Source organism: Exophiala oligosperma (genome assembly GCF_000835515.1).
Source record: "Exophiala oligosperma strain CBS 72588 unplaced genomic scaffold supercont1.2, whole genome shotgun sequence".
NCBI lineage: Eukaryota > Fungi > Ascomycota > Eurotiomycetes > Chaetothyriales > Herpotrichiellaceae > Exophiala > Exophiala oligosperma.
In genome coordinates, this window is record NW_015622819.1 from 1,848,647 (window position 1) to 1,870,404 (window position 21,758).

The following is a 21,758-nucleotide window of genomic DNA, read 5'->3' on the forward strand; positions in this document are numbered from 1 at the left end:
TGTACATGAACCGGTGGATCTCGGGTAAAGAAGAACCTCCGAGAATGTCCACTGTACGGTAAGTATTACCTGGGAGAAGTGTTTTTCTTACTCGTCTCCAGTATTCCGGATTCAACCCTCCTGACTAGCCGAACAACTATGTTTACTGTACGAGGACAAAGTATACGATTCATTGACCACGTGTATTATGCAGATTGATCCGTCGACCGCCACGAGCTATGGAATATCTGGGGATTCTCCGGTTCACCTGGGGATTGGCAACGAGATATGGACTACTGTCACATACGGAGAAATGCCACTACACCAACAAGTAGTAAGCGTTGAACTCGACGTGTTCTTTACCTGAATCCCTAGGATCTTCGCTCTTGCGGAGGATCCCTTTTTTTTTAATTGAAATCATACAGTACGCAAGGGGTAACATGAACCGTTGTCTGTCTTTCTTACGGCCACCACCGTAAAGCCAAATCAACGCAGTGAAAGCAAGTCGTCAAGCTCAATCTTTGTCGTCCCATTTCAAGACCTTGTGTGTCGACCTGTGGTGTTCAAGAGCCACTGTCTTTGAAGGAGATTGTACATGCACAGCGCGATAAAGAGAGAGACGAGGCAAATGATGATGTTATGTTGCTTGATTTGGTGTAGGAAGCTTTGTTGAAAAAGACAAGATATATCAATAGATGTGTCTCTGAAAAAAAGGTCACTGGCAGTTACGTGGCAAGAGACTCAAGCATGCTCTCTCACTTTATTGTTCCCTCACTTGACCGCCTGTTAAAGTGCAGTCATGTTTCTTATTTCTCATTATGCTACTTACTTACTCCTGACAGTTAAATGCAGGCAGATAAATCCCATATCATTGAAAAAACCTTGCATATCCATTATGGCCATGGATGACCAACAGAGCCCTAGTTGCCCAAAAAAAATACAAAAGGCTCTGGGAAACCTGACAAGTACAGGGACTTGGGTTCTTCACTAGTAGGTGTTGATTTCCTTCCTCTTTTTTTCCCGCTTTCTTTCAAAAAAAAGTATTGCATAGTGTTTTTAGTGAGACTCCCCAACGACGTGCGTCTTCCTGTGCATTCTCGCCAGCCACGTCCTGCTCGTCGCGATTCGGATCTTCTTGCCAAAGATCATGAAGATCAACAGCGCCAGGTCGTTGGCGGCAAGGACACCGCAGAAGATGCCGGCGATGACGGTGACGTAGCCATTGTCCAAGATCCAGGTCAACAGCTTGAAGCCCATGGCGAACGAGATGGCCTGCTTGCCCAGGTTCATGGCGATCAGCATCTCGGACAGGTTGACCGTGTAGCTGTCGACAGCGTAGGCGAGGGAGAAGGTGAAGTAGAAGTAGGCGGACCAGTTGACCATGGCCACCCCGGCAAAGTAGCCAAACCAATGCAGGTTCTGCTGCGCCGTGTACCCGTACACGATGAGGCCCGCGGGGCCAATCAACATGGCGGGCAGGAGGACGCCGAGGCGCATCTCGGCCTCGCGGATCCCGCCGTTCTTCTTGGTCAGGTAGGCGGCGAGGCGGTCGGACGAGGTGGTGAAGGGGACGGCGAGGATGTAACCGACCGCGTTCCCCACGGCGATCAGGCCGGAATTGGTCTCGGACCAGTTGTAGGGGGGCGCCGTGATCTTGAGGGGAAAAGTGTAGTTGAACGCCAGGGCGCCGAGGCCGATGTAGATGCCGTAGGTGGCGACGACCCAGAACACCGACGGCACCGCGAAGTAGGTGAAGGACCTGAGCATGGTCATGAAGAAGGGCGCCTCCCGGTCGTACACGCCCCACGGTTTCAGAGTCCGGACGAAGCTCTTGCGGCCGGGGACCCCGGGCCCGACTTCGCGGAGATCGGGGTCGGCTGTCATCTTCTCCTCGGGCTCGGTGGAGGAGGGGTCGATGGTGGCGGCGCCCAGCCTCGCCTTCATTTCTTCGCGCTTGTACCACGTCTCCTCGACGAAGATGAAGGCCAGGATGAACAAGGCGCACGCGAACGCGAATTCGACGTAGAAGAAAAGTCGCCACGAGTTGCCGCCCGCGAGCATGTACCCGGCGTACAAGGGTCCGGTGGCTCCCAGGCACAGGCAGACGGTGTAGTACCCGAGTCGTTGGCCGCGTTCGTGCAGGAAGAAGATGTCGTTGACAAGTTGGACAGGCAGGGCTTCGCAGACCCCTGATCCAAAGGCGTGGATGACACGGCACACCATGAGTGTGGCGTACGAGTTACACTGAGAAGCGCCGATGAGGCCGACGGCGAATGCAACGATCGAAGAGAGCATCACTGGTCTCCGGCCGAATTTCAAATATGCAGGTACGAGGACGAGCGAGCCTTTTGGGATCGTCAGCGAGACGACCTTTTTTTTAGAAAAGAGAAAAGAAGCAACAAAGACAAGAAAACGTACCGAACCCGTAAGCCAAGTTAGGATAAGAGATCAGCCCCGAGGCCGTCGTGGGCGAGATTCCAAAGCTTTCCGCATAGATGCCAATGTAGACCGAAGGTCCTAGTAGCGAGGAATTGCCCAGGAACGAATACGCGGCGCAAATGCACAGGATCATCGTCTTCTTCCAGTTTGGCCATTGCAGAGGGTCGTTTGGGTCGTCGGCCGGTACGGGAAACAAAGCCTGTCCATATCCAGTATCATCGCCCTCTGGAAAAATGAGTCAGTAATTGGCGCTCGCGCAAAAGGGTTCTTTTAGGCTTCAAAAAGAAGTGTCTGTTCGTACCTTGCGCTTGCAGATTGACGGTTCCCGGAATATCCTCTTCATGTGCATGACTGAACAACAAAAAAGTCAGTGACTTATCTATCCGGGGATTGTGACTCAAAAATTTTCCGGAGAGAAGATTTACTGCGTATACAACATACCTGTGCTTCAAGTGGGGAGGATGGGCACCGTGTTCATGGTCGTCGTGCCCGGTCATGATGGCAAATCAGAAAAAGAAAAAAAAAGAGCTGATGACAATCAGTTGAGATCTGACCACGATCGATGTCGTCGAAAAGTATTCAAAAAACGTGGTCGACCAAGAAAAGATCTGGAAGCTTGTGGTTTAGAAAACTTCGACAGGCCCAAAGGTTAATATTATTTGTACTTGTACAGTACGAGAGGATCTTCCATTAGTCCAAGCCCCGGGCGAAACCTTGCTAGCGACCCTTTGAGCCCTGAAATAATAGTGTGGGTGGCATCTGGCTTCCTTCTCCCGGGGGAGCGCACACGATTCGCCTTCTGGATCGGTGGGGCGTCGAAGGAGGGCAGCGGGGTCTCCATCCCTATCGACTCCGTATGCATGGGCCTTGCTTTGTTGTGGGCATGGGGCCACGAGGAAGAAGACCATTGCTTCAGGAAGGTGGCCGGATCTAGCGAGGAAGAGCCCCCCCTTGTCCAGACATCGACACGTCGGCATTGCATTTTCTCGTGCTTGCGGGCTCGATATTGGGTTCTCGGCAGTATGAAAATGCCCGGGTTGTACTCCGTAATGATCGAGGCGTTGGTCATTATTGCCGTTCATACCATCCAGGGTCCCTGACTTTCCGGAGAAGACATCATGCAACCCAAAAGCTTGGTTGTGGTGGTTGTGCTTCGGCGTCGAAGATCGGCTAATGATGATTGTCTTCTGGATTTGGATCGCTTGAACCCGTCTCTGAATTGTAACACGATACCTTCATCGTCAAAAGAATCTTCAAGTAGGACATCAGACAGTTTTCAACCCAGGGACAAGCATTCGTATTGCACGGCCCGTCTCAAATCGTATCGCCTGTCAACTCTAAAAGGAGCCGCACGAAGGCGCCGCCAGTCTTCTGGGTATTGCCAAGTTGAACGCCCCAAGTGCGAATAGGTAATTAGCCCTCACAGCGCACTTAAAAGTGAAATTGTCACTGTTGTCGCTTAAAAATGGTGGTGTTAAGCTACTCCAGGCGCATGATCTCGTGGCCAAAATGATCCTCTCAATAGAAAGTCCAGTCTGATGGACTGCTGGAATGGGCGGACGACTCATGATGCACGGTCTCTATCTCTCGTTAAGGTCTGCACTATTATCGCTTGAGTGCCTTGGTAGGGGGGAACTAACCTGTAAGCCCGCCCGCCACAGCCATGGCATTAGGCATGACATGTGCTTTTTATTTAAGTGGTTGAAATCGAAGTGGACCGACCAGCTGTGATATCTGTTGAACTTAATGAGGATATACGATCAACAGAATCACAATAAAGGAATTTAACATCTTCCAGCCACAATAACGAGAAGTCGAAGACTCTTGTGACACATGAAGATTGTATGAGGTAAATGGTGGTAGTTTGGTTATGTAATTGGTAGATATGAGATACTGGAGTCGAGTTTTGCGGGGCTATATACAGAGGTACAAACATCACTCCAGTGCCGGATCATGATATACGAAGTACGAGTACCAGTACACAGTCTAGGTAGGTAGCAATTCTTCAGTCATCTGTCATCTCTCACGTCCCTCTCCTTTACAATCGGCTCTGTTTGGTAGGTTGTTGGCTCATCTCTGTGTTTTTTTGTTAGTTGTGCCAAAGGTATGAAATCAATAGCTACTGAGAGGGAAACTCACCTCTCCACGCCTCTTCAGCTTTGGTCTCAGCATCCCATCCCCAAAGGAACTGCTGCATCTGAGGATCATTCCACTTGTCGTCACTCTCGCCTCCTTGCGACAGAGCTCGAAACTTTTGATCCCGAGCCTCTTGTTCCGGACCGTCGGGCAAATGTAACGCCGCTCTCGTCTGTAAACACGACTGTTGGATATGCTCGGCTCGGGCTTTTTGTGCCTTTTCGTACGCTTTCAAAGCCAGAGGGACTTGATCTTTCGACGTGATAGACGATAGTGTCACGCCCAGAGACGCGGCATCTTCGACGGCCTGAGCGGCACCCTGAGCAACATACGGACTAGGCCAGGATATTTCCCCCGTTAGCTTTCTTTCGTTCTTTTCTCCCAAGAGGCGCGCGAGATTCTCCAGCATAAGGAAAAAAAGTGTCATGAACTCACAGCATCGGATGACACGCATCACCCATGAGCGCGCAACTGCCCTGGACCCACCGTATCAAGGGCATGTGCATGCACAGCTTCCACTCCAGGACATCCCCCTCGGGCACCATCTCGAGCAGACGGATCAAGTTCTCGTCCCACCCTTGATATTCCGATAACAGGTTCTTCTTGGAAGACACCGTGGTCCAACTCTCGTCCACCCTCCCCCGGTCCGGGTGGGCCAGGGCCATGTTGTAAATCTCGTGGTTCCTCACCGGGTAGGCGATGATGTGCCTGTCGGGTCCGATCCAGCGGATGGCCTTTTTCTCCTCCACAAACGGCATCAGGTCCGGATTGTGCTCCCTCAACATGTCCCTGGTCAGGACGACCCGAAACACCGCGTCCCCCGTCGGGATGGCCACGTCCTTGTCGTCCCCCAGAATCCTCCCTCGCACCGTCGACTTGATCCCGTCGGCGGCGATGACGACGTCGCCCCGGATCCGAGACCCGTCACCCAGTTCCACGGCCGCGGGCGTGAACTGCACACCCTTCACCAACGTGTTGGTCTGGATCCTCACGTTGGGCAACTCCAAAGCCTTGTTCAACAACGCCATCTGTAGGTCGGCCCGGTGAACCACAAACTGCTCGCCGTGAGTCTGCTTGATGGGCACGCTGCCCAACATCCTCCCGCCTTCCCACCTCAAGATGTGGATGGAACCCAACATCACCCCCGTCTTGCGCACCGCCGTGCCCGCACCCCACCGGTCGAGCATGCGCAACATGTTCGGTGCGCATTGGATGCCCGCTCCGACTTCTTGAATCTCGGGTGCGAACTCGATGATCCGTACGTCGTGCCCACGTTTACCCAGGGACACCGCCGCTGCCAAACCACCTATACCTGCACTGGAATTTTGCACTTCTCGTCAGCCTTTTGAACCTGAAAAAAGCTTCTTTCGGTGTTGAACCCGGAAAAGGAATAAAGTGGTGCTGTTACTGAGTGTAACAAGGTACTCCTGTAGGTCGGTGAACTCACCCAATGATGATGACTTTCAAAGGGACCTTTGCCCTAGGATATTGTTTCTCCCTATTGATTTCACCCATGATGATTGATGTGACTGTTGAGATGACCTCGTCGTTCCTCCACCTACTAGACCTTTGGATAACAGAACAGGTTCAAGTTCAACACACAAGAAAATCCCTCGCCAACGATTTTGTGATCCTGGTTTTGTACTCTGTACCCGTTGGTAATATTTTTTCTTCCACGTAGGCTCCCTCCCAGATCCAGGTAGGTACCTGACTCTTTGTGGAAGATTTTTTATTCTATTGCATGCGCTCAAGTGAATGTTCTAATTGTAAGAAATCTACTCCATAAAAAAGGAAGATATACAAAGAATGACGAGGCTGCTGGGTCGAGGTCAGGTCCACATTGTGCAACGGTCCGTCAACAACAGCCGATAAAAGTCGTTAACCCTTTGGAAACCACAACACCACACACACCACCACCACCACCACCACCATCACCCGCCCCGAGATCGTGGGGCTGTCTGGACCACGAATAAACCCTTTGAGCCTTTTTAGGCTTTTACGGCAGATGATACAAGAGTATATTACAGCGTACATACACTACCTACTGTACATCCCCTACATAGAATGCCTCCCGTACTCCATATTCCACACCTACTGACCCCACGAAAACTCTCCTTGTTTATTCGTGTCCCGTGTATACTCCATAGTACTTGACAAGGTACTGAATGAATGAGGGTCCTGGCACTGGATCTTGATTATGTACAGAATACTCTGTATGTACCACGTATGTACATTTTTGTTTGACACGTTCAAAGTATGGACCCTGATTGACTACCTCATACTGTACACTGCACGCTGCACACTACACATTATTTTGTACAATTTGAAATGTGTGAATGTGTGATGAACAGATAAATAAATAGAATAGGAGTATCAAAAGTATTATTACCGCTCTGTGTGTTTGTGTGTGGTTACAACCGATCTGGTGAGGTTGGACTGTGCCGTTTCCATCCCTAATTCCCTATTCCGAACAATGCTACTAAAAGGATGGGAAAAAAGAAGCAGTCCCAAATCCTGAATTTCCAATGAAATATTCAAATCCCAAGTTTCCAAAGTCCCATATTCATATCCATACCCATACTTCCCATCATATGCTTCATCCAACCAAACAACGATGCAAACCATCAAAAAAAGGGGGAGGCAAAACACAACCAAAAACAAGAGAAGAGTATCAAAAACAAAAAGTCAAAAACAAAGGCCAGTCAAAAGAAATTATCATACACTCGAAGAGAACAACTTGGTAAAACAAAATCAACACCTCTGGGAAGAGCCGACTGATTATTGAACGAACAAGCTCTCTCCATATGGAGAGTATTCAACAACCATCGCGACCCTTTGGAAACACTGTCATCCAAGCAAAAACAAAAACAAAACAAAAACAAGACAAAACAGATAGAAACAACCTAGTTTTCTCCAGACACCCATTTCAACGCTGCACGCATTCTCACTATGCATCCCTCCAGCTTGAACCCAATGCATATCGTTGTATTCGCTCCAGTGTGCGCAACAAAATCCTCTCAGCCCCCCGACAACGACCTTCCTATGATGCAATGGAATAGAAAACTCAACAACAATCACTGCATATATGCCTGTGCTTTCTGTTGCACTGTTCTGTGGTCCAAGCAGTGGTGTGCATATAAAAACAACCCAAACGAAAGTCAAATAGGCACAATTAAAACCTTTCATGAGAATGCAATCCACCCTTCCGCTTTATGAAGCAAGGAAGCCGCATCTCTTTTCCGCCTTCAATCGTCCTGTCAATGATGCATTTGAATCAATCCACGACCACAGACAGGACATTTGTACGGCCTCAATCCCGTACGTATTTTGTTGTGTCCTCTTAGGTGCGAGGTTTGTATAGTGTTGCGTCCACAATCCCGACAGGGGGTTTCTCTCCGGTATGTGTTCTCACATGTTCATGCAAAGCTTAAGCTTCTCGAAAGGCCCGACCGCAGGTAGAACATTTGTAGCACTCGCAAGGAATGTTTGCACTTTGGGCTAACCTTGTCAAACTGGGGGCCCGCGCATGGTGTTTCTTGAAAATGTTTGTAGAATGCTTGGTCGGATGTTTGAAGGTGCTTGTGTCTCGAATGGCTTCTTCCAGAGGTACGCCTCTTGAAAAGAGTTCCCCTTGCTTCCATCTTTTGTCCACTGTGGCCATCGTGCCTAGCTTCCGTTCTGGCGAAGGCGAGAAATGCTGTAGGACGCAGCTTTAGGTCAGACAATAAATGATCCTTGTCATGCAGGAGCCAGCTTATTGAATCTCCAATCCCAAGATCTGAACGAACAGTATTCAAATCATACCTTGGGCGCACTGCAACCGACATGGTTCGATAGAGAACTCTCATGCAATCTCAGAGCTCAAGCCGAGCTTGAAGTCCAGAGGTAAATGCATGACGTAGGCAGTATATGTCCTCGGCAAGTACCCATCACGAAACAAGTTAGTCTGTAGAAGACCTGGCGAGACCACTCGAGTACAGTCGACGTCCTTTTCGAACATGTTCTAAGCCATGGTGACTGCAAGACTTTGACTCGAACGAACCGTGCGATTCATTTTAGCAATACACCGCTAGTATTGATTATTCCATTGGTTTCCTGGGCCGGGATTCTGCGTCGGACCGACCCAACCTTGTCCATGTTGAGGATTTGGTGGCATGTACTGATTCTGCCCACCCATACCATACATCGGCCTCTGGCCCATACCCATTCCACCATAGCCAGCAGCATTCATGGCTTGAAGCGCTGCTCCAGGTCCGTAAAGTTGCTGCTGTCCACCGAGATTACCAGAACTACCCTGATGATGGAGCATCGGCATTTGAGGCGGTTGCATCTGCTGTGGATGAGGGGAGGCATTCGGATGCCCACCCGGCATCGGCGAAGGGATCTGGCCTTGTGGAAGGTTCGGTGAAAAATGGGGCGTAGGCATCCTATGTAAGGCTGGAGACTGGTGAGGTTGAGGAGGCGGAGCACCCCAACCTTGCTGTTGCTGCTGTTGCTGTTGCGGCGTCATACCATGGGGAGAGAAGTTACCACCGGCAAAAGGCATCTGCTGCTGTTGGGCGGCTGACTGTGAGATGGAGAGATTGGACGAGGATCGCTGGAATTGTTGATGCTGGGGAGTGTATTGCGTCGGGTCTCGGGGGAATTGCTGTTGTAAACTTGGTGTACGCACTGGAGATTGAATCGGTGGAGGTTGGTGAGGGTACGATGGCGGATTCATTGAGGACTGGGACGTCTGCGCTTGATTTGGCAGAGCACTTCCTGGAGGAGGTATGTCGGTTGTCGGGAATCTTGGTGAGGTGAAAGGATGACTTGTTGTTGGTACTTCGGCTTCTGGAGGTGGAGGAGTAGACACAGGTGGCTCATGGGGTCTGCGCCAATAGTCATCCACCAGGTGACGGCGATAGCGACTTTGTTGGTTGAGGGTCTTGCTGAAATCCGCTGCGTGCGCCGCCTGACTCGACAACTCTGCATCGGTACTTGAGCGAGTCAAATCCTGGTACGGGGGACCATTGACATCAAAGCGTGGTCTGGGGATGTCCTTGAATCGCTCATATGCAGGATCAAAGTTTGCTAATGGGGGCATGGTCGCCGCGATTCCGGAGTGCAGAGGAGGTGGTTGAAGCGCTCCATAGCCGGGACCATTACTGTAGACAATATCACCGTAGCTGGCCGCGTGGGTGGTTCTGGCGTTCAACTGATCCTGAGCAGCAGCTTCCCTGGCTCTGGCGGCTCCCGGTCGCTTTTCACCAGCCGCATCCTGCTCAGTGAAGCCCTGTTTGATAGCTTTGGCCTCCCAGTAGTCGTCTCGAACCCGACGTCCATCTTTAATGACGCGACTGCCGAACTGCCTGAACATTGACCTTGCAGTGACCACCGCTATCTGTCGAGACCGGTACGAGTAGGGCAAGATCTCGTGGTTAACAAGCTCTTCCTTTTCCTTTGCGCTGGCAATGATCTTGAACAGTGAACGATTCTTGTTGAACAAGAGGTAAGAATCCCTGTACTGTAGCTGTCGCGCGCATTCTGTCGCTAGCATGAAGAGCTTCTGACCTCGGCCTGGCAGAGTGAATGTCCTGATTTTGTATTCGCGTCCACCCTGGAGATAACCTAGATGGTCCACCTTTTTCTCGCCTTGTTCGTCGATTTCCCGTGGCATATATTCATCTCCTTCGGGCTGCAATACATCACTTGTGTGGTCTCTAACCGTGGGCAATGCTTTGATGGTAGATTTGGGGAGTGAGCGCGGCGGCGAGGCTTGGAGAGGAGTAGAACCTGCATGCTGCGAGATACCTTGGCCCCGCGGTGTTTGCGTGAGCTCTGGTGATGTCTGGTCGGAGGGAAGGGGCGGTGCGTCGACGTGTGAAGTGAAGTCTCCAGACGATCTAGGCGTCTTTGAAGGTCGCCCACGCTTGCGCGGCGCTGTACGTGTGTTAATAAGATTCACCGAGCTCGCGCCCGAAGACAAATTCCGCAGACTTACCATCATCATCAGCCTGTGGATAGTCGCCATACTGTTCGGGAGATCGACTTCTCTTGAGACCCCGGGGTCCGGAATCTGTGGATGGCTGCAACACACCTATTACAATACACGAATTCAGTCAGTCACAAACTTGATAGCGATGGAACTGATGAAAAATGATGAGCTTGGTCTGAGGGCCCAGACGACGGGCGGCGACAAGAAAAACGACCACCAAGGCCGGTCAAGAGGTCAAGGTGCCATGACCAATAGATGCGAGATATACGTACCACTGGAGTTCAGAGCTGCAGGATTAATGGTGCCCGAACCATCGCTCATGGCGCCGATACCGTTCAAAGCATTTGTCGGCTGGTGAGAAGGTGGATAGATGGACATTTCACGTCCAAAGGTAGGTCGAGGTGGTGGTGTTGGTTGTGGTTGCGATGCGCAGGCTTCGCATCAGCACACCCAGGAGCTGCCAGGCAGCACAGAGCGAGCTGGGTGACCCAAAGATCCTGGGGAGGGTGCCTGCGTCTGATGCGTTCCCTCGTCGGTGTGAACAGTGTGCGACGAGAGGAATATTAGGGTGCGACAGCAGCAATCGCGAAAGCGTGTCGGCGTGCAGTGACGGCGAAAATTGACGAGGGTGATGCTGGACCAGTCGCGGGCGGCGGGAGGAAGTAAGATGGTGGAGGTAGACGGGCTGAGAGGTGCAGATGGCAGCTCTTGGAGGGGGGTGTTCAAGGCAGAAAAGACGCTTGTTGGATCGGCCGGTGTGTGGGCTGGATATGGCCGGTTCTGGTGTGTGGTTCTTAAGAGGTGCAGAGGGTTTTAGTTGTGTGAAAAGCGAGCACAGGTGCGGGAATTGGCGCCTTTGGAGCTTGCAGATGGCGACTCGTCTCTCCTCTCCCTCTCTCGGTCTTCTCTCTCTCTTGCTGGGGCCCGTTTGACACTGTCAGTCAGTCATGGGTCCGTGCTAGCTGCAGAATGACGAGGGTTGCAAGGGCCTTTGCTTTCCAGTTTTGCCGACGGCCATTAGCGGCTGATGGGCAGCCCCGATCGCTGACCAGGTCAAGGGGATTTGTGCGCGCGGGTGTCGCGGCAGAGGCACGGATGGTTTGTACGAGTTACCGAGTACAATACTGTACAATACTTACTATGGATACTAAACACTCACTCCGTCCAGGAACCAGTCAGTTCGTGCGTTGGTGATGCAGGCGACAGTGCCGAGTCTTCGAACTCGCAATGAAATAAGATGATGATATGATATGAAACATCGGGTTCTGAATGACAATGCAGCTGATGCTAAATCTGACGAGTTGTTTTGGGCGATGATGCTGATGATGGAGATGATGACGGCGACGATACACTCAGGGTCGATGGGGATCCCCTCCGTACTGAGAGTACAGTACAATATTTAGGCTCGTAAAGGTGATGATGTCGGAGGCAGCTTCCGGGGGGTTTCTCGGCCTCGCCAGGTGCGCCCAGAGTCTAGGTAGGCTTCGCTAAGTAAAATACAGTGGCAGGCACTGCTTAGGCTGAACGGAACCACGGTAAGCGCAACATCTGGCGAGCCCAGCTGGTGCCTTCAGTACCTATTGTTGTACGGATACTGTACTCGGTATTGTAGGCAACAAACTGCTCCTGTGGATCGGATCTCTCTAGGCTGGTGCGGCCCAAGGTCGAACGGCCGAAATAAGGTTGAAGCCGCAGCGAGATGTGCCTCTCCCCAGGTTTTTGGGAACTCGCACTGTTACGGTAGGTAGGTCAACAGCGGCAGTGCTGGACCAAATCTCGATTCCCACCGGGGTACGGATGCACGACGGAGGATTGGGCGAGAGAGCAGAGCCTCGCAGCATACGGGAGTACGAGTCTATGCACGCACGGTAATCGACGGGATCGTCGTCACCGACATGGGAATATTGGATCAACCGAGGAGCCTTTACTGTACGAGAACTGTACTATACAAAATGACTACCTATCCAGGCCTCGATGCGACTATTTGACAAGGGCATTCAACTTCTCGCCAGTCAATCCCTGCATGAGCTGCCATTTCTCTTCCCCCCCTCCAGCTCCTCCTCCTCCTCCTGAATACAGTAAAAACTCTACGATCGCCAAAACTTTTGCTTTTGATTTGAAAGGCGACGCGAGATTCGGTTTCGAGGCGCATGAAACTAGTAGGCCGGCTAGACTGGATGCATATTACTGCGCCCTAAATACCTATGTACTCCGGATGCAACATGTACGAGTTATAGGCAAATAAGATAGCCTTGACAGACAGGGAACAGGGGATGAAGAATCAAATCATCTGCCCCGAGGTTCACTCTCCACGACTGTTGATCTTTTTGTGGATGAAGTATGCATACTACCAACACGATACTTGCTACTTGCCAGCAGTTTTCCTTACACAACCATTTTAAGATCAAATGGAAAGGGCTACTCTGTAAAAGCCACTGGCCTTGTGTCCCACCACGAAAGAACAGTCATCTTCAGGTCAGTTTCCCCTTGCTGCCACCATGTTGACGCGTCCGTCCGTCAAGAGACTGGTACAAGAATCTTTGTCCTCCCTGTAGGACTCCGTCCGGAGTATGGAGTACACTGTTTACGTTAAAACCCCCGTTACTCCGTAGTTTCTTCTTTGCTTCTTTCGACTTTTTTCGTCAGGACTGCCGACATTAAACCGACGTAGCATTACACAACAGATCCATCAACACCAACTTCCAATTACCCGATTATATAAGCTCAGAAATTAACAATGTAGAGACTCGGTACGGTCGAGTAAGACTGGCTGGAGAATTAACGAGGTACCAGTACAGGTAGTCGACCGGAGACAGGGCTTGGAAAGCGAACCACCAACACTCCTCCTCTCGAATCCCTCCGTACTCGCAACAAGTACATCGCTCGCTCTCACATAGCTCATCTATTGGATCATGTCCCTCTGAACCTGTTCAAAGATCTCGGCGAATAGACGCCATGATGATACGCCTCAGGCGCCCGCCGTACAACGTCTTCGTCCTAACATCCACCCACACCGTGGACCCCCCCGGCTTGATCAAAGGTCATCTGCCTCGACGGCAAACGCGACACCCTGGTCTGGTGGCGGAAATGTCTTTCCATCGATTGCCTCGTCCACTACGAGTCCTACTCCGTCCTCCAGACTCCTTATCTTACTCGTACGATTCTTGAATGGTCCTTCGTTCGAAGCCCGCCCCCCTCTCTGTCACTCCCCAATGACTCGTCGATGCGATTAAAATTTCTTGATTATCGGACGTCAGAAAGAACCTACATACCCAAATCCTCAGTCAAGGCTTGCCTCCCAAAACCATCAGCTAAGAAAAAACATCCAACTCGCTTCGCCGTGTCTCCCGCGTCGAGTCACCTAGCAGAACTAACGAGTGTCAGCTGATGCGATTGGGTAGAGGCGCTCATGACCAATGGACCACCAATCATCCCACATCTTTCATCAGCGGTTCACACCATCCTCTTCACCCTTTCCGGCCTATGGCTTCAGGCGCAGCAAGCGACAGCCTTCACCTTCCGAGACATGATTGGCAGCCTGATCACTGGATGATGCTTTCAAACCCCGGGTGAGCAGCGGCGAAACCTCTCATTCGAGATATGTAGCTTCTGGTCGTCCGAGTGGTTGGTTCTGGCCACAAAACCCTGCTTCACGACCCTTTTTTTGTGCACTGGCCCATTGGGGCATAGCATCGCTGAACGCGTCCAAGAGGCGCGGCATGAGTCCTGGTGGTTGATGGGCTCGGGCCTCTACGAGTACTCGCTCACTCAGAATCGAGCTAGAAGGGGGGAGCCAAGTGCCCTTTGTCTCTCCACGTTCGCTAGGCCCGCCTGTGCCGCGATGACGATGTTCTTCCACCCTACGAGTAGATCTAGCTTTGGGACACAAGCCACTTTTGTCGTCAAAATGCCGGCGTCGCAATCATGCTTTTGATGGCGGCGGGGGGACGACATTTCTCTTCTGGGCCCAGTGTCGGCTGAGCCATGACGACTTCGCCTTCCAAGGAATGCCACAGCACCATTCAAGGCTGGGAAAGGAAAACGCTGCAAAGGACAGGGCTCTTCCCCAGCTGAAATTTGACAAATGTACTCGTGTTTCGATGGCCCGAGCGCCTGCACTGGAACTCCACGCACTACCGGGAATAGGCCTCTTGGTTCGTTTCCCACCGGTCCATGGCTTTTTGTGTGGCACGCGTTACTCCAGAATAGGCCCATTCTCTTGTTTGCGCACTAGAGGATACGCACTTGGGTTCTGTTAGCTTTTAGCTTTAACTTACGGGTCTCCAGCGCAAGTAATACCCGTGGAAAGCTTCAAACGATGCAGGTGATGGATAGATAGCCTTGGTCACCTCTACAGTAAGGGCCCGGAACACTCACGGAGCAATGTGGTTATTTGCATATTTACATACATACATACGGAACAGAATGGACGTGCGCCAAACGAATGTTGTAGTCGACGCGCCCAATTGGCGAGGATGTGGCTGCTGCACTTGCAATTCTTCCATTTGTCGGCCTGGTGCAAGCCCGGCCTGGGAAAAGTCTGAAGGATGGAGCCAAAACAAAAGTCACATCGTTCGACTGCGAGTCTTAAAACCAAGTCAGAAGACAATAATGTCTTGCTCGCTTCGGGAGGCAAGCGACAAGGATTGTACATTTGGGAGGGGTTAAAATGGCACCAATGATGCATGAATTGCTGCACATGTCACGGGCGGCTTTGCATACTCCGTATCGATTCATTCTGTCTTCCACTAATTACTACTACTACTACTACTACTACGACGTACTACGTACCATGCCAAGCAGTATATCCATGGGTTCACTTTCTCGCTCGCCTCGGGCCATGTAATAATGCATGCAGCTCGTCAGATATGCGTGCGGGATTGGAACCTTTCTTTTTATTCCTTGGTCAAAAAGCGATTTGGCGAAAAAACCAAAAAAAAAAGATGGAGCCTCTCCTCGGATGCCTCGGGCTTGTAAAGCATTTTCGCTTCTCTTCAAATCCCCCCCCTCCCCAAAATTCAATAGCGGGAAAGTCTTGTCTCAACTGGAGTCTTGGTGATTTTGATGGTTTGGGGAGATTCGAACGTTACTCTATACTGTAGGGGGAAGGGCCTCAAGGTAAGATAGCCAAGGCGGCCAATTTCTTTGGTGCAAGCAAGCAAACCAAGGGCGGTACAAACAGGTAACTATGTACGGAGTACTCCGTAGGTAGTTGATGGATGCATGACGGGCAGTATGATCATTCTTTTAACCCAGGCAAGTAGTTTTATATTGCGACCTGACTGTGGAAGAAGACGACGACGACCACCCCGTGTCAAGAACGGTAATTCTGTAACAACACGTACAGTACAGTAAATCCATATATTACTGGGTATCTACCTACCTACTCCGTACCTTATGTAGCCAAGGTACAAAGCAACAATGATACGGGAAGGTCGTTGGTTAGGTAACTACGTACTCGTGGTAGATTACAGCACAAATCAAACCCTCGGGAAAGGTTTTGTAATCTTTTGCAGCTCTTTTTTTTTCCATTGCCCCTCCACCTCATAAAAATGGGGTCAGAGAGACCTGCGCAATTGATTATGATTTATTGTTTATACATTCGTAACAGCGGGGCTCATGATTATTGCCCTTTGCTTCACGTAAAGAAAGAAACTCCTCTCTTTTTTGTCTCGTATGGAATCAAATCGTACGATAATGAGTACCTCTACTCCGTAGTTACATACGGATCACAAGTGAAGAAAGCCGGTGGGCCGTCGTGTCCGAATTACATACAATGCAATTCTGATCATTACCAACGATACTCCGTAGTCGTGAGCTCACACACACACACACTCGTACAAGTACACCTGAAGTTAAGTAGCCTTGCTTTGACCAACAGTCCATGCTGCAATGATGATGGCTTTCCCACACACACACACACACACACACAAAAGGGCCCCCAGAACTGTACAGTATACACCGCGATGGCAGGCCAGACGTCCAAAGAGAAGAGGTCTTGATGATGATGATGATCATGATGATTCCCCACGCTTTTTTGTTTTTCGCCCATCTCCCTGCAACACTCCTCGGCCCGCTCCAGCTTTGCAGCCAACCTTTTTTGCAAAACAAAAAATTTTGTTTGCTGCTGAGGGTGTGGTCGGTCGGTCGGTCGGTCGGTCGATCGAAAGAGAGGTCAAGGCGAGCAAAAGCACTGTCCCCTTGTAACGTACCCGCGGCGCGCCGTGCCCCCGGGCAAAGCAACTTTGCCTATTGTACCTTGTCTATTACTCGTTACTGTACCTGGAGGTGCCCATGATCTGCAACAGGCGAGAACCTTGTTGTGCAACCAGAACATATTGTACTGTACATACAGGGTGATGATCATTTATTATTTTGGGGGTGATCATGTTCCAGTGCACAGCGGAGACACTATAATACTCCGTTTGCAGTGACGAGTGGTCCTTTACTCGTATGAAGTATCGAGTATCAATAATCACTTGATGAGCCCCCCCTCCCCCCCCCACAAAGTTCGACATATGGTCCTTTGCGGGCTGTACTGTAGAGTAGGTCCCTACCTACCCTATGAGTACAGTATTCTAACCCATGTGTCGATTGGTTTTATTACTCAGTGGACCTTACGACTGATGATTATTACCGTACAGGACTAGGTGTGGATGTCCTTTTCAGGTTCGTATGTTTTTCTAGACGAGTACCGTACCTGTAACCTCCTATACATACCTACTGGAGAGTATACATCTTCCATGCAGCAGCAGCAGCGACAGCAGCAGCAGCCAAAGGGGAACCCCCTCCCCGAGTTCCCCAGAACGCCAACCCTCGTACAAAAAGGCTTTTTGCTACTGTACAGTAGGTTGGTTGAGAGAGAAAGAAAAGAGAGAAAGAGGGCTGGCTAAAACCCATCGCTCGGTGGCACTTCTTCGGACACCTCGATGCGAGCCGCTCTCGCAGCTTGCCTTGTAGTCGCACAAACCCGGCGGGCGGGAGGCAACTTGGGCTAGTGACATGCATGCCTTATACTTGTACCCCCTCCCCCCCCCTTTTTACACTCCGTATACCCCGGGGGTGAGGGTCTTGCTTCATGCGAGATCGCCGAAGTGGTGTGTGTGTGTGTGTGTGTGTGTGTGTGTGTGTGTGTGTGCGTGCGTGTTGTGCGCTGTACAATGCAAGCAACTTCAAGGGTCCTCTCCTCCCCTCTTCCCTACCACCCACCCCCATGTTTTTTCTCCCCTCTACATTAGTAGGTTTGCGGGTTTTTTTTTCACTAAACATACCCAAATCCATGACTTGAGTACAGTACTCCGTAAATGCAGTAACACTGTAAATGCAGTAACACTGTAAATGCAGTAACACTGTAAATGCAGTAACACTGTAAATGCAGTAACACAAGGCTCCCCCCCCGGGATCACCAACCTCGACTTTCCCTCCCCTCCTTTTCGCTTTCCTGTGCTTCACATCTCCAAATGATGCACCCTTGTGTGTGCGTGTGTCTGTCCAAACAGTAATCCTTCCCGTTTGACCAATTTGCAATCCCCTCGACACACTGGCAGAGGAGCAAAGGGATTGTTCAATTTCCCGAATCTTGTTTTTTCCCCCCAAACCTTCCAGTCATCAGGTTCCGAACGACGATGAAGAAAAGAAGTGTTATCGTCGACGACCTCGAACTCCAGGTAGTTTGAGGCGGACAAGGGTATTTGTCTGAGAATTATTTTCTTTTGTCTTTTTCAGCAATCAATCTACTACATGTCAATGTCAATGTCGATACTCAAATGGGCTGACGGGATTGTGTCGCTTCATGTTCTGTTCTGTAAGACCTCACCAAATTTGCGCAAAGACGCCTTTTGACCCTTGGACATTCATACATCGACTCACTACAACCGTGGGTTCGTCGTCATTCCAGGAGGTGATGATTAGACGTACCTAGGAGATGTCGATTTGCCTCGCAGGGGGATTTGCCCAACAAAGGGAGGTAGAAGAGAGACATTGCCTCCTTCCGCCTGGGGCCACCCATATGGTAGGTCTTTGTATTTTGTGGGTGTCACAACAAGAGGTTCCCACTCAACGGACGCCCCCCTTTCCATGATGGTGGTGGTGGTCGGGACTACTTCGCTTGACATTTCATGCCGTGGTCAAAGCAAGGCCCTGCTGGGGCCATCGAGAGAGCGTGGATGTCACTGCCCGTGGCTCATACTGGAATGCACGGTGGGTGAAGTGCCTACTCCTCCATCTTCATCTGTTGATTCTACTTCTGCAAATCAGTCAAATTATATGGTGATTTTTTCAGGTTCATCTCTTATGAATTACATTAATTAAATCTCAAAGCTCTCTGTGAACATTAGACCTGATCTAGCTCTTTGGGGGGGTATCTCATTTGAAACATCAATGACGAATGAAGTTCAGTGATTTCGTCTCTTCGTGTAATCATACAGTTGCTGGCAATTGCCAAATCTTGCAGTCACTTCAGCCTCCTCCCTAGCACGCGCTGCCCATCGACGTCCTCCTCTGGCGGAAGTATCCTTTCATGAGGCTCGGAAATACTTCTCGTTCTTCTTTAATCTTCACCCTCCTAAGCTTCCAGCAGGTGACTCGAAAGCTCCCCGTCCATACATCTGCAATCGTTGAAATCGAGCTGCTCATTATCGGCTCGTTTGCCAAAACCGGCCGTGAACCTAGCATTGTCGAGCCAGGTGAGGAGGTGCCGATCCTTATCACCTGCCGCCGCCAACACTACAAAACCGGTTTGTTCACTTATTTTCAAGTCAGGTTTCAGAGCTTGAGGACTCAATAACACTATGATGCTTTCAAGGAAGGATGTACCTTGCTCCGCATACGATCCCGCAGTTCGTATGAGACTCCATGGGACAGACGTATCTGATTCCCATCGACGGAAAAGCCAGCACATTCGCTCCGCACAACTGAGCAGGATGAAAGCAGTCATGAAAACCTTGAATGATTTGGCTTTGTTTCGATGACCACAGCACTCTTCAAAGCGGCGCATTGTAGGTTTGGAGAGAAAGCTGGTCCGATTTTCAATGACTGCCTGCAATTGCTTAGCCATGGCCGCGTAAGCGGAGGTATTGTGGCATTCGCTAATTGCTCTTTGAGCTCCCGTACTGCCGGAGACGATAGTGAATTCAGCTTTCAACTCAGGGTCTATCATCAAGGATGTGGCGGTCCAAAGTTCGATAACGTCGGAAAGAATTTTGTCCTCCTTGTCGGTGCTCGGATTGGCGAGCTGTTCAATGTGAAGACTGTAGGCAACTTGCAGGGTAGCTTTGATCATGGGGGACTTCTCTCGTGCAATGACGTCTTCAGTGATGGCTTTGAGGTATGTTTCCATCCGCTCATCCTGGTTTTCAAGGTCAATAGCAATGGCACCATCCTCCTGTACAATAGAAAAGTCCGAAAAATTATCAAGTGCATTATCTGGAGGCTTCCGGTAGCGAGCTCTCAGTGCGACTGTCTTGCCTTCAAAATGGACAACATTGACAGACCCATGATACTGAAGCCAGGCCACACCACTCTGTTCTCTGTTTACAGAGTACACGCGTGGTCTGGCAAAATATGCTTCCAAGATCTCCCATAGTCTAGGGCGGATACACGTGTTTTTCCAGATGCGAGGATTTTTGATGTTGATGCACAGCTTGCAGATGCCTCGGGGGTTTGCTGGGTCAACAGGTACACATGGTTTTCTCAGTGCCCTACAGCGAGAACACGCTCCAATCTTCCTCACCATTGCAGCTTGTAGTTTGGTCTGTGGTGACAACTTTGCTCGGCCTTTGGGTCTTGGGCCCTTCCCGGATGCGCCTGTCTGTGGGACAAATGGAACGGTCTGATCGTTTGAATCTGGAATGGATTGATCAGTTGAGTCTGGCATGGGATGGTCGATTGGAATGGGCTGATCGGTTGAATCTGGCATGGTTTGGTCGTCTAAATCGATAACCACTGGTACAGGGGCCACGCTGGGTGACTCAACAGTCGGGACTTCATCGTTGTTGTTGTTGTTGTTGTTTGCTGGGAGGATGCTCTCAACAGCAGTGCTTGTCGTTGGTAAGCTGTTCCACTCGGGCGCTGCGTCAGGGTACTCAGTATGTGGCAGGAGTGGTGGTAACGTTGTCTCATGCGAGCCAGCAAATGCGTCATATCCATATGCCGAGGTTGTTGCAGGTATGTTCGTGAAGGTTTCATCTGAGACTTGCATATTGGTGCTCATCAAGTGATCCATGGTGTCGTTTATGTGATTGCTGCTTTGGAAGTCTGTTATCCGTCAGTCATTGTGAAGGTGAACATCTCAGCAGGATCTGTGAACATACCATTTGAATGAGAACCAAAGTTGTCGTGCTGGATCTGTGGAACAATATGAGACTGAGAAGGGAGATCATGAGGCACTTCAGAATAGGCAGCCTGAGTGTGTGGAAGGAATTGATTGAAGCTTGGCTCCTGAACAGGGTTGTTCAAATGACGAGACGCCTCAGCCAGCACTTCCAGAGCAGTTTGTTGCGATCCTGTGTGAATTGCTGGGGGAAAATTCAAAGAATTGTCCGCTTGTACCTGGTTGCCTTCTCTTTCAGGTGCATGTGGGAAAATGTTTTGCTCGACATCGGAGTGAGCAAGGTCATTAAGACGGAGGATGATTTGGAGACGTTCTTTCAGCGACATGGCCGGACACAGTTTGGTCAAGTGCTTTTGCATGTTCTCCATGCGTCCTTTTGGGAATACCTGAAGACATCGTCTACAGGTGTGTGCATATCGATTTGAGCTGTCATCGAGTCTGGCTCCGCGTTCGAAGTAATCCGCGATGAGTGGATTGGCTCTTCGTCCCATGGTGAATCTGCTCTCCCATGTCAGTATAGACCCGCTTATGATGTCGTCGCTTGCCAGGAGACTCACCAGATTGGACAATGTCGCTACCCGCGGGGCACAACGAATTAGGATATCAAAGGGAAGCGGAGACAGCGAGGTCACTGCCGTGCAAAACCAATCGACAATGTTGCCGCACCCGGCTCTTCGGTCTACGCGAGACCTAGGAGCAGGGCTAGCAGTGAGTCCTCACGTGTGTACAGCGAATAAGGGCGTGATGATCAACTCGTCTCACTTTGTTATGGCTTGATCGCATTTGGCCCAAAATGTTGCGAAATTGAACGGGCAGTATTCACAGGCGGTGTTCGATTCCAGCTCGGCAATTGGGGCGGTGAGAAACAATTGTGCGAATGTGATTGGTAGTTTTCGC

General features: G+C 50.5%; 4 protein-coding genes across 5 annotated transcripts; all 4 read right to left on the reverse strand.

The window, feature by feature from the left end:
• Positions 1-780: 780 nt before the first annotated feature.
• On the reverse strand, positions 781-3,020 carry PV06_02120 (uncharacterized protein). Its single transcript, XM_016402767.1, has 4 exons — positions 2,860-3,020; positions 2,720-2,769; positions 2,398-2,643; positions 781-2,324 (listed from the first exon to the last, which is right to left on the reverse strand). The coding sequence occupies exons 1-4, from the start codon at positions 2,913-2,915 to the stop codon at positions 1,036-1,038; spliced, it is 1,641 nt and encodes a 546-aa protein (XP_016266664.1). The 5' UTR covers positions 2,916-3,020; the 3' UTR covers positions 781-1,035.
• A 1,382-nt stretch (positions 3,021-4,402) lies between these two features.
• On the reverse strand, positions 4,403-5,016 carry PV06_02121 (uncharacterized protein; the record flags this gene model as incomplete). The annotated part of the gene is made up of 3 exons (XM_016402768.1): positions 4,403-4,494; positions 4,558-4,889; positions 4,990-5,016. Coding segments are annotated over 3 exons (397 nt in total), but the record flags the coding sequence as incomplete, so codon positions are not given.
• A 1,882-nt stretch (positions 5,017-6,898) lies between these two features.
• Positions 6,899-11,371, reverse strand: PV06_02122 (uncharacterized protein). Its single transcript, XM_016402769.1, has 3 exons — positions 10,804-11,371; positions 10,538-10,633; positions 6,899-10,476 (listed from the first exon to the last, which is right to left on the reverse strand). The coding sequence occupies exons 1-3, from the start codon at positions 10,907-10,909 to the stop codon at positions 8,624-8,626; spliced, it is 2,055 nt and encodes a 684-aa protein (XP_016266666.1). The 5' UTR covers positions 10,910-11,371; the 3' UTR covers positions 6,899-8,623.
• Positions 11,372-18,819: 7,448 nt separating this feature from the next.
• PV06_02123 lies at positions 18,820-21,671 on the reverse strand. Of its 2 annotated transcripts, XM_016402771.1 has the most exons (4): positions 21,419-21,671; positions 20,842-21,359; positions 19,346-20,785; positions 18,820-19,275 (listed from the first exon to the last, which is right to left on the reverse strand). In XM_016402771.1, the coding sequence occupies exons 2-4, from the start codon at positions 21,350-21,352 to the stop codon at positions 19,256-19,258; spliced, it is 1,971 nt and encodes a 656-aa protein (XP_016266668.1). In that variant the 5' UTR covers positions 21,353-21,359; positions 21,419-21,671; the 3' UTR covers positions 18,820-19,255. The 2 variants fall into 2 exon arrangements, with proteins under 2 accessions (XP_016266668.1, XP_016266667.1); XM_016402770.1 differs by having other exon boundaries at positions 18,820-20,785.
• Between the last annotated feature and the right edge of the window lie 87 nt (positions 21,672-21,758).